Source organism: Battus philenor, unplaced genomic scaffold (genome assembly GCF_028537555.1).
Source record: "Battus philenor isolate CCGP_79_NKW_IND1 unplaced genomic scaffold, ilBatPhil1.0.hap1 SCAF_9, whole genome shotgun sequence".
Taxonomy (NCBI): domain Eukaryota; kingdom Metazoa; phylum Arthropoda; class Insecta; order Lepidoptera; family Papilionidae; genus Battus; species Battus philenor.
In genome coordinates this window covers 14,897,128-14,910,225 of record NW_027181759.1, presented here as the reverse complement: position 1 = coordinate 14,910,225, position 13,098 = coordinate 14,897,128, and the positions used below count along the sequence as shown (strand labels likewise).

Below are 13,098 nucleotides of genomic sequence, written 5' to 3'. Positions count from 1 at the left end.
CGATGTTCATCGCCCATCAGAGAGGCGATATTACTCGCCTTAATTCTTTTTTATAGCTCTATTTCACTCTGATTAGTTATTTACGTATAGAGAGCTTAAGAAGCAAAGAGAGATTGATGAGAAAAGAAATAAAAAATTTAACTCAAAAAATTATTTATCCGAATATGTGACGTCCCTGCCCCACAGGGAGAACAAGAGGTCTCCAAAAATGGTTGCCAATTAAAACAAAACATATGTAGCTTTCAAGTGCAAGCTACAGTACAAACATTCAAAGTAATATTAAGGCTTTGTTAGGCTGTTTAAGTTAACACATTGATGTAGTGTACTTTTAAATATATATATTTATACATAAAATACTACCAGATCCAAGATGTTGATTGTAATGTTCAGTTTACCGCTAGGATCCATCTTCCTATCTCCTTTGATACCCTTCATCACGCATACAGCTTCCATGACGAGCTTCACGCCGGCGGGAGGATTCTTCATGGCCTTGACGAGGGTGATGTCTGCAGGTTTGAGGGTGTTGAGAGCGGATAGAGCTGCCTCTAGCGCAGGCACAGCCTCCGCCAGGTCGGACTCGCAGTCGTCTTTTATGGCCTGGGCTGCTGCAGCAGCTTCATTTGCCAAAGCTTCATCTGCCCCCACGATCTGTGTCATTCACAATTTATGAAACTGGAGACGAAGTATGGAATGGAGAAAGGTTGTCTGAATATTGCCTTTTAAACCTTTTTGTAGTTATGGTACGGATTGTAAGCTTAATTTGGATCAAAGTAACCATATTATTTATTAATATTTTATTGTACACGGTAAATAATATCTAATAAAAAGAAACAATCTTTATAGAAGTACTCGATCTCTACCAGAAAACCTTTGGATGGAGATGAGATACATGAACATATACAACCAACATGACATATAATGATATAGTGCGCAGAACAGGTAGACAGTCGTGCAAGCAAAGCGTAAGACATCTATAAGATATACAGACAACTTTGTTAACGTCAGGAGAAGATGCAGGCCGCTTTCTTCTGGACTTTTCGAAAACTACAGGAGTACTATCCAGAAGTAGACGTCTTACAGTTTTAACGACGATGATGAACTCTCATGCACTACTCCTTAGACATCACCAGGGTTTGTTACAAAAATTATATAACTAACAAAGTACATGGTACAATAACCTGTAAGATCAATATGTTTTATTACGATACATTAGCACTAAACGAAAATTCCATCAAATGAAATTTTTGTTCAAATTAATTATGCAACACATTCTCGTCTAAAATTTAAATTATTTACACATCTTTGCTGTTAGAAAGACGTGAAATAGATTTCCTATTATCTTCGGAAAAAGACACGAAAAAGTTCAATATGATTTTAAATTAATTTTAGTTTTTATTTTTTTGTAATGTTTACTAACAATAAAATCTATTCTTTATTTGCATTAACTCATTATATATGTAATTACGAATAGATAATTATCCTTGATAATATGTGTAGTTGCGTTTGGTTCTTCATGCATGTATATAAAGTGTTGTAATGTATGTACTCGTATGTACACCCAAAACTGCCATCACCTTCATGTCTCTCATCTCCATTCAAAGGTTGACTGGTAGAGATCGCCTTGAGCGATAAGACTGCCTTTTGTACCTCTATATAAATAGTTCTTTTTAGTTACTGTCTACGGTGTACAAAAAGTGTAAATAAATATAATAAATAATAAAATGATGTCTGCATGTGTGTCTTTGTGTCAGTACGAGTTTGGTTAGTACATGTGTGGGTGAGCTAGCTTGTATGTTTTCGCACATATGCGGGTTTATGAATGCATGTGTCTGTGTTCGTGTAACATATGTCTAATCTACCTCTTTCTGTTTCTCAACGAGCACGGTGTCCTGCTCGATCTTGATCATAAGTTTCTCGGTCTTGTCCGAGGTCTCGACGAGCTGCGGTTGCAGGTCTATGAGCTGCTGCTGCATGACAGCCACCTGTCCCGCCGCGAACTCCAGCTGTTCCAGCCCGATCTCGTACCTGACATCACATCCCATCTGTACTTCTACATCTCCGTGTAAGGTTCTCACTTTAAAGTTGTGAATGTATAACCCATTTAACATCAAAAGCCTTAAAAATTTTACCACACATTTATATTCTGTGTAAAATGATAGCGATTAAATATGTTAGATTAGTTATTTTTTTCTACTTGAATATGTCACGCCAATAACTTCTAGCAGTACAAAGTTTGTGGAGACAGATAATAAACAATAATTAATTTTAATATGTAGTAATCGTAAATTTTCAAAACATTTTTACCGTACACCAATACCTCGCTTTGCGTCGTTTCTTTTTGCGTTTTTTTCGAAGTTGCCTCGCTGCTTAATTAATACTAATTTACACTGTGCGTCATTATATTTTTGCGGTTGCGTTGTTTTGGATTCGAATCATTATTTTTTTTTTGAAATTTTCTTTTTTTTCCAAAAGATGGCAACACTTTTGTTTCTAATTGCGCCATGCCATCAAAACTCGGGGATACCCTTTCTAACAAAAAACAACGCAATTTGAATACAGTTTTATTTCCACTTTGTTTTGGTAATTTTAGAGTTCAGTTTTAATTACGTAGTGTGTTGTAATGTAGTGTGTTGTGCTTCTTTTAAAAGATAATAATAATTTTTTTTACATGTTGTTTCTTGTTACAAAAAAGGTTAATATTTTTCCAATTTATTTATTGGCAGAGTTATATTATTTTTGTTTTTTAAATGTCATTTGTACAATTTTTTTTAAAAAGTAGTATTTTCGTAACCCTGGAACTTATCTTCGATCTTTACATGCCTTGCTATAGAAAATCTTAATTGACTTTGCGGCGTTTCAATTTGCGTCGTGTTTTTTGGAACGTAACCACGACGCAAAGTGAGGTATTGGTGTATTATCTTTATATTATTTTTTATTTCTGAAACCAATGACTGTTACAGGTTGCACCATACAGTAAAGAAAGTTTAAAATTAATCATACTGTATATTGTATTTTCTTTCGTAATTTTTTCTTTGTTGTTAATAACTTCCAAGACATTCAGCATTTATTAACCTTTTATATGCCATGTTCCACCTATGCCTTTCTAAAATTCTTACGCCTCCCTATGTAACATATATATTTATACTAATGGGTTCAACTCGCATATATATGCTCTACTGTGGGTCGTGTACCCCATGTTGGGAAAAACAGATAAACTTTAAACATATATCCTTTACTATGCATGTGTATTATTCCAGAAAGATTTTACTGTGTATTTTAAAATCCCACCAATAATATTTTTGTAATACATTATACGTGTGTCTATACGATCCGGTAGCCGTGGCGTGGCCTCCCACTAAAAGGTTGTGGGTAGATGCGCAAGAAAGAGAAAAAGAATTGTCCTCGACTTATTGGCTTGTAATAAATACAGAATAGTATTTATAATGTACATATAGCACACATATATACATATATTAACAACATTAACACCCTTGCCTTGTTCCACTCTAAATTGAATGATAGAGCTGTCTATAAGCCTTTAGGTTTGGCATTGAATTACAATATTACCTGATCCTCGCTTTCGTTATCTGGTCTACCTTCAGCGCGTACAGGCTCTGGAAGGCTTTGATTAGCTCCAGGTAGCTGGTAGGAGTGACGTAGACTTTACGGCGCTGCTCCGAGTAAAACCTGGTGGTTTTATACTTCTTATTCATCAGAAAATTTATAACAAATATATAGTTAATGTTAGAACAGTATAGTTAAATCTTCAAAGTTTGTCTAAAAATAATTCGTTTAAAAAGACACCTCAAGACGACGTTTCCTCTCGGATGCAATTCCGGCTATTGAATCCATTGAAAGCTTGCATATGAAGTCACGTGTTCGTATTAATATATCCTTACCAAAATTATTGTGAAGACCATTGACATTAATTCATGTTATACCTCGTTTGACATTATTTTGAATTTAAATAATTGATTACATTTTTAATCTGTCATCTTTGGCTTTATGTGTCATAATCAAGTATTTTTATCAGTCTTTTAATACGAAAAATTACAAATTCAACTTTTCTTTACGCGTTTACACTGTTTTTTTTTTTATTTGTGAAATTTAGACAGTAATTTATGTCTTTTTTGTTTACTATATGACATTTTGTACTAAGATATCTTCAAAAAACGCTGACTGGTGTACTATGTGTTCTGTTTATAAAACTGGATTTTTAATAAAACCCATGTGTTGGAGAGCGTGTGGACTTTATAAACGGATTAAATAAATGAAAATTATGTTGGTAATATAATTATAATTTTACAAAACTCTGTAACAGTAAAATAATACGCAACAATAGACTGACAGAATAAATGAACATGCAACACTGTCAAAGCAACACAAACTGTCAATGTCAAAAGTATAAAAATATAAAGAGGTTTAAAATGACTCGTCAGTCAACACCATCGGATATCTGTTCTGCGTGCTATGTAATAAACACCATGCCATTTCAATTTGTTAATCCTGTGATAATAAATACAATTGCTTCAATTAAGGCTTTAGTTCAAGATCTGGGAATTACTTAATTTTGTAAATAAGTTATATATCTTCAGCGGTATACAACCTCCAGGTTAAGTTATAACTAAACAGCGGTAATCTTAAGCAAGAAAAGGACCAATATTTAGCCACTTCCGTACATTCAGTGGTAGTCATGCAATAAAATGCACCGCCCGCCAGCTCGCTCGAGTCTCGACGGACTCTGTGTTTGGCACTAATCGGTGTAACATAACTCCTAAAGATGCCTCGTGGAGGGGTGAAACACGTGTTGAGTGATTTGGCGGCGGCGGTTGTGTGATTCGCATTGCATACGGGTCCTTTTCTTGCTTAGGATGTACTTCCGCGAGGTAATGCCTGATTCCATTAAATAGCTGTAATCTAGAACAAAGTTACCTGTCGCTGAGCTGGACTACGCTCATGTGGAACAGCTGACACATTTCCACGCAAGCCTCGCGTAACTCCTGTTCCACGTCATCCATCTTACTTATGAACATGGACGCAACGCGCTCCAGCGCCTCTGGTGGCCACGCCGTGAACCTTGGCGAAATTAAACGACCTTCCAATTATTAATTAAAAATAAATATTCGTATATCAATGGCATTTTTTTTTATAAAAAACTACCAAATGAGTCGATAAACTCATCTCTTTATAAATTAATAAAATAAATCAGTCAATAACTCATATATGGCAAAAGAAAACACTAAAATTTCACAATCAATTTCATCAATGTTTATAAAATATTATTGAAATAAGTACATTATTTTATTCAAGAACACTATACTGATGTTAATGCGTGGAATTAAATGTCGATGCTCACTCAGGAAGCTAATTATTGTCGCGCGCTCTTTATGAAACTATATTCGTATAGAGCAACTGTTGAGTTTCTCGCCGGCTCTCAGCAGAACTGCCTTCCGAGCCGGCGGTAGCTTCCAGTAAGGTCAACAAATGCCATATATGTTGATTAACGATACGAAAGTGGATATAACAGCCTATTCGAATAAAGAATATTTTGATTTGGATTTCATAATCATCATTTCTGCTGTAGAACGACCACAGCATAACATATTTTTAATAAGACTGGTCACAAGCGGCCTGTATCCAGAATCTTTCGGCGACTTTGCTGGTAAAATACATTACAGACATCGGTAGACCTTCGTCTGAAGCAGGAATGAGCAACAGGCGGTATTTATCAACTTTCTCTCAATTTTATAACAATATACTAAATATTGTTATAAAATTAGTTATAATAAAAAAATGGTACATGCTGAACCGAAAAAGATAATTATTAATAAATCAACAATCAAAATTGAGTGATGCACGATTAGAAAGCTGCGTACATATATATATATATATATATATATATATATATATATATATATATATATATATATATATATATATGTATATATATTTATTTATATATGCCTGTATCGAAAAACGATGCCAATTGTCTCATTATAATTTTCAAGTATATCAGTTTTTAAGTTAAAAATTGTTTTTTTTCTTATTCTACTGTTTATTAAAACTAATAATATTAATAGTAGTAATTTATATAATAAGTACGACATCATACGCGGTCGAAAAAATTTTAAAATTTAAAATGCTTCGTTGATTAAAAAGGTTGCTCACTCCTGGTCTATCTTACCGAGTACCATTGTTGTTGAGAAGCTTAATTTGTTGCTTCTATAAAATTGTGCTTTTCTGTAGTTTTTTAAAAAATAAGTGAATATATAAAATAAAATTATTTCACGTTTACCAATCAATAGTGCAGCAGTTGATAAGCGAAGGAAACATTCTCAGACGATTTCTGAACGAGTCGCCGATGGGGGACATTGCCAGCACTATGCGAAGGTTTGCTTTCACTCGTTCCACGTAGAAGCCGAACATGGCCAGAGGTGTGGTTTCTATTTTCTTGCCCTGGATAATATTTATAAAAATAGTACACCAATACCTCACTTTACGTTTTGGTTACGTTCCAAAAAACACGACGCAAAATGAAACGCTGCAAAGTGAATTAAGATTTTCTATAGCAAACCATGTAAACATCGAGGATAAAAAATATAATTGGATAAAGTAAACATTTAAAAAACAAAAATAATATAACTCTGCCAATAAATAAATTGGAATAATATTTCCCTTTTTTGTAACCAGAAACAACATGTGATAATTTACTTGAATTTATAATTCTCTTTAAAAAAAACACAACACCTACGTAATTGAAACTGGACTCTAAAATTAGCAGAACAAAGTGAAAATAAAACTGTATTAAAATTGCGTCGATTTTTAGTTAGAAAGGAATTCCCCGAGTATTGATAGCATGGCGCAATTAAGGACAAAATTGTTGTCATCTTTTAGAGAAAAAAAGAAAATTTCGAAAAAAAATTAAAGACTCGAACCCAAAACAATGCAACCTCGAAAATATAACAACGCACAGTAAAAAATTGGGCTAATTAAGCAGCGACGCAACTTTAAGCGAAACGAAACGACGCAAAGCGAGGTATTAGTGTATATGTATAACTCCGTATTTTCGTCGGGTGTCGACAGATGGCGCTAGTTGTTCGGAAATGTATCTAAGAGGCACCGCGCTATAGAATCGACATTAATATTTAATAATAAATAATATTAATATTTACTAGCTGCCGTCAATGGTTATTAGCTTGACAGTCCAAAAAAATATGTATCATATTTAAGAGATATGCATCGAAAAGCTCTCAAGTGTCGATGACGAACCGGTAGATGCGTGGAAGCGCCCCCTTATAGGAGGACCAAGGACAAGTCAGAATTCGCTGAACGTGGGCAAACAAATATTATTTTACGACTTATAAAACGCAGCCACAACTACAATTTGTGATATTCATAAGTGATGCTTTTTGTTAAAAACTAGATCCGAATAAAAAAAATGACTAAACACGCAATTCAATTAGTTGCAATGCAATAAGTTAGATGAATAAGAAAAGGACCAATATTTGCGGCAAACAATACGAATTACACAACTGCCACCGTTAAATCACTCAACACGCGTTTCACCCCCCCACGGGGCATCTTCAGGAGTTATGTTACACCGATTAGTGCCAAACACAGAGTGAATGTCACTCTTATTGTTTGCCGCATATGCATTTATCAGCGGACTGGCGAGCGGTGCACTTTGTTGCAGGACTACCACATCATGTACGGAAGTGGCTAAATATTGATCCTTTTCTTACCTAGGATGGACTTCCGCAAAATAACGCCTGATTCCATTAAAAAGGTTAGATAAAATAAATAAATAAAATAAAAAACCAGGTGGAACGACCACATAGTTAAGATCACGGGAAGCCGTTCGATGAGGGCAGCGAAGACCGGTCATCGTGGCCATTTTTGGTGAAGACTTATGTCTTGTAGATGAATATATCAATAGTTGTAAATGTTAGTGTAAACTTTCTTGATATTAATAGATAAGAAGAGTGCTTACGGAGTCTCTGACTGCAGCCTGCATCTTGTCGAGTATCTCAACCTTTTCCTCCATGCCGTACAGGTTGGGGATGTCACCCGTGTTCAGCAGCATATTTATATCTTCCACCATACCTTCGTAGATGATCTGTATCAAAATCGACATTTTAAATTATACACTACGTCACTACATATCACATCCTTTATCTTCTAATCTTCTCTTCAATTAAACTTCTGTTCAGGCACAAACTGCACTTGAACAAAAGTTGCGTAAGACCTGTGTTCTCTTACGCAAGCGTTGTAATCGCTAATGCTACTCCAACCGTTCTCAAATCGTTAAAAAGCTCCAAAACCACTTCACCCAGGTAGCCGGGGTGGAGTGGTATCAGCGGTTAAAGGTTCACGAATTCTTTAAGGCTTGCTCGGAAACTTACTTTGAGTCAACCTAGTCTCACCCAAACTTTCTCTTCTTAGTGTGCAGCCACGAGCTCCCTAACCGCGAACAGCGTGGGCGAATTGAGGTTGGATCCGGATCCATCCTTGGCTCGTGTGTTGCCCACGCTGCCGTGCCAAGCCGCATTCACAACATCAACACTACACAGCTCTACTCTGGTATAGCGGTTTTAGTTAGTTCCATCTGATTTTTCTTTTTTTCAGTCGAAGGTCGCCCACTGCAAGGCATAGGCCTCCCGAATATTGCCACGATGATCGGTCTTGTGCTGCCCACATCCAGCGACTTCCACAACCTTAACCATGTCATCGGTCTACCTAGAGGAGGGCGTACTCTCGCTACGTCTACCGGTTCGTGGTCAGCTCCAGAACCTTTTGGTCCCTTTGGTCATCGGTTACAAGAGCAATGTGCCCTGCATAATGAGCAACTCTTCAAGCTACGTCGGTGATATTTGATCCTTTGTGGATCTTTTCATTTCTATATCTGATCCAGTTCATCATCATAAATGATTCTAAGCGGATTAAAATTCCGAGGTTGTATTTCACTTTGAAATATATGAGATTTTGTGTTAAGTAGAATATACAATACAAACAGTGCACTTGCCTGATTGTCAGCGAATAGGAAGGCGATGGGTTTCCCGATGATACCGGCCTTCATCAACAGCCTCCGTATATCATCTCGCCACTCAGTCTGCCCGTACACGCGGGAGATCTCGATCTGACAATACAAGCATGATGAACCCCTTTCCGTCGATTGTAGTTGGCTTCACCAACGTACCTAAATGTGGGGCTTAGGGAATTCCCTGGGTAAATTTAAACTCAAAGAGAGTCATTTGACCAGACCGTAGCACACCTGATCACCGACCGTTTCCGGTATATAAACGTATGGACTGCCAGCTTCAGTTGAAGCAGAGGATAGAGAAGAAAAACAACGCTGGGCAGCTAGAAGAAGAGAAAAGACACCAGATCTTCCTGCATTATCGTAAAAAGATCATAGGTTGTCACCTATGATCTTTTTACAATATAAATTAAGATAATTAATTATACAATTAAGAGTAACAAATTCCAGTCGAGTTAGACTAAAAAGAGAAACGAATTAAGAGACAATATGATAAAGAATTGAATATAAGTGTAGTTTGCAGATGAAGGCGAAGTAAAGAAGGCGATGTAAGACAGGTATGTATATATAGAGGTTTTACAAGAGTACCCCAGTAGTGGGGGCCATAAAAACATACCTGAACGACATTCATTTCCAGAATACTTGCGGCTAGCTTCATTGCACTGCTTCTACCACTGCCACCAACTCCCACCAACAATAAGTTGCCTGTAAGCGAATTAATGAAATAGTTCAAAACTTCAACGAATAATTTTGTAAAGGTCCTATTGGAGATCTATTGATGTGACATTATGTCCACCGGTGGACATCCATAGATAAAGCAAAATATTTGACATTGTAACATCTAAACTATCTGATGGTTGCTAAAACAAAATAAAAAAATAGGAAAAAATATAAATAAATAGTGTCTATTAAAAACAATAGAAAGAAAAGTTGTCTAGGATAAGATCTAGGGTGCATCGTGGTAAAAATCAAGGAACGCCTCGCCGCTATCATTCTTCGTAAAACTATGGAGTCTTGTTTACCTGGTTGCCCTATAGTAAGTGGTCGTAGTCGTGTCGCAGTCGAGTTTTCTTTATTAATGTCGATACTACCGCACGGTGCCTCTTATATAGGTTTATGCGGGGAAACTATCATCGCCATCTATCGACGCCGGCCGAAACTCGACTAATGTATTTCGAGATTAGAAATCGCGACCTAGGATCGCAAGTCTCACTCCTCTACCGTTGCGCTACGACTACTTTAACTTTCGTGAAAATCGGTAATGTTTTTGTTGAAATACAATATTTAACATTTTCATAAACGTATTGAGAATCAACAGTCAATGATGTAATTTTTTTATCTTCTTCTTTCTTCTTTTCAGTCGATGGACACCCACTGCAAGGCCAGATTTGTGCTGCTCGGATACAGCGACTTCCAGCGATCTGAACCATGTCATCGATCTACCTCGTGGTGGGGCCTTCCAACGCCACGTCTATCGTCTCGTGGCCACCACTAGAGAATCTTTTACCCCTAACGGCCAACAGTTGCTCAAGCGATGTGCCTCACCAACTGCCACTCTAAACGAGCAATTCTTCAAGCTACATGATCTTTGTTCTTCTGTGGATCTCCTCGAAACTCCAAGTAGCTCTCTTCATTGCTCTCTAGATTTTATTATATTTCCATCCTATTTTTATATTCCTACCGTTATCTTGTAGCAGCACTCTGGTACACCTCGAGATGTGTTCCAGCGCATATCGGAACATCACTAGTGCCATAGGAGACGACGACACCACGTTGTACTCGTCCAAGTAATATTCCATCTTCACCGCCATATCATCCAGATCCATAACCTGTATTTGAAAAATGAAACCATGGTTCAACTATTAAATATGAAAAGGTGAACGATATTTATTATTTATTTACTTTATTGGAGATAGACAGTAACAAAAGGCAGTAAGAAAGTACAAACTTATAAGCTTAGAAATATAAAATTAGTTACAGTTGTTACCTTATCTTATCTCACTGAGAACAAAATACCTGTAAATATATATATATATATATATATATATATATATATATATATATATATATATAGATTTATATATATATTTTGATTGGTTTTTAAAACTTTTTTACTTTTAAACATACGTTACACAATTGTATTAATGTTTATTTTTTTATCTATGCCTAATTCTATTCCATTGATTTACATAGAACTGTGTCAGTTAAAAATACGCTCAACCACAGATAATAAATCATGTCAATATTTGTTTTTATTTTTTAACATAATTTGTGGCTAACCAGTATTATCATATCAGACAATACATGTCCACTGCAAGGTATAGGCCTCCCCCCAAGATCCTCATGATGACCTGTCTTGCGAAACCCGCATCAATTGACTTCCCGTGACTTTAACTATGTGGTCAATCCACCTAGTGGGGGGCGTACCCTCGCCACGTCTACCGGCTTATGGTCGTCACTCAAGAACCTTTCGACCCCAACAGTCATCGTTTGCACGAGCGATATACCCCACCCACTGTCACTTCAGACTTATTTGTGATCTTTTCTCTATAATAATATTTTGTAAAACCAAATAACAATTCTTCTGCGCAAGTCTTTGTAAAGAAGCTGTCTAGGAGAAAATGGTGAGGGAAAAAAGGATGATGGATGAAAGGTAAAGCAATGTAAAGGAACGAGTGAGATATTAAAACGAACTAAAGAAGAATGAGGAAACATTAAGTAAATTATTTAATAAAGAACCTGTCCCTGTCCAATAAGCGTGTCTATTAAAAAAAGGAAAAGTCCAGATGCATTGCATGCATGCAGGCCACTGGTATGCTATGACTAACCTGATCGTAGACTTTAGGGTCGGCGTCAGGTTCCATGTAGTTGCCGAAGAAGATATTATTGACATGACGATCCGCCAGCTTCTCACCCTCGGGAATGTAGCCCAGCTCGTTCAGCACCTGATCCATGTGGACTCGGTAATACGCGTACACCGACTTGTACACGATGTCGAACAGTCTCTTCCTGGAAGCAACGTATTCTAATGTAACTTCTTCCTGTATTTCTCTTGTAACCCTTTGTACAGTACCCGGGGATAAATATTGGAAAGAGACAATCGACTAATTTCGGCTTTGTAGAGCGTTATCTCTGTCAAACGATATGCAAACAGTCCAGTATCTATTAGGAGCTGTTACAACATCATTTGCTTCTTTTGATAAATATTTTTATTCTTTGTATGAAATACACCAATTTTTTCTATAAGTGATAGCTTTAGGTTGGGGTAAAATCAAATAAAAAAACACGTTCACGTTATGTTTACTGAAATCGACCTGCAATGAACATCACAAAGTATTAAAACAGGAAATAATCTTCCCAGCGTCGTAACCTTCTTTGCTGAAGGTCGTGACTATAGGAATCACTTTCTTCTTAACGAACTGGTGCTCAGAGGAATTAGTCAGAAACATATTCGTGTGAAAGGCTATATGGTCTACCTGTCATCGTCATCAGTGAGGCGGTCGTAGAAGACACGGTAGGTCTCGTGTATCCAGAGCAGCACGAGCTTGGGAAGCTCCTTGAGGTGCGTGGAAGGTACGAGAAGTACTCCACGGATGACGCGTGCAAAGTCGCGTAAGTTAAACAGGTAGTGACACTTGCTGGGCGTGGGCAGAAACTGTAGGGTCACCGCCTTATACACCTCCATGGTCGCACCCACCACCGCCTGCCGGAGTGTCCAACACATGAATCAATATATGTGATATATTTATGTAGCAGGAAATGTCGTTTTCTAAATTCAAATTATAACATATTGTTACAAAGCATGAGTCACAAAACACTCTTAAACAATAAACACGGAACCCTATTGCCGTGAACACGCGTGACTTTAAAGTTATTTATAATTTTTTATGTAGGGTTCTCTGAAATTCTAACCGAGCACTATCTCGAACTTACTATAACCTTATCCGTAGTATAAATAGGTGTACTCCCCATGTCGACAGTTCAGTGTTGTTTTTCGAGTTATAAGATCAAGATCTACGATCAGTGATACAAAGTGACTATTTGGTAAGTAATTTGGACAG

The 13,098-nt window shown here is 36.8% G+C and overlaps 1 protein-coding gene across 1 annotated transcript in view; it reads right to left on the bottom strand.

Annotated features, from left to right (window-relative positions):
- The window catches only part of Dnah3 (dynein heavy chain 3, axonemal), a 95,494-nt gene that overhangs the window by 33,245 nt on the left and 49,151 nt on the right, over positions 1-13,098 (bottom strand). Inside the window, exons 40-50 of the mRNA XM_068775954.1 lie at positions 12,514-12,740; positions 11,866-12,046; positions 10,719-10,866; positions 9,654-9,742; positions 9,023-9,136; positions 7,991-8,116; positions 6,296-6,456; positions 4,933-5,076; positions 3,568-3,687; positions 1,860-2,025; positions 396-648 (exon numbers count right to left, since the gene is read on the bottom strand). Coding sequence (XP_068632055.1) covers positions 396-648; positions 1,860-2,025; positions 3,568-3,687; positions 4,933-5,076; positions 6,296-6,456; positions 7,991-8,116; positions 9,023-9,136; positions 9,654-9,742; positions 10,719-10,866; positions 11,866-12,046; positions 12,514-12,740 — 1,729 coding nt within the window. The remainder of the gene's footprint in view (positions 1-395; positions 649-1,859; positions 2,026-3,567; positions 3,688-4,932; positions 5,077-6,295; positions 6,457-7,990; positions 8,117-9,022; positions 9,137-9,653; positions 9,743-10,718; positions 10,867-11,865; positions 12,047-12,513; positions 12,741-13,098) is intronic.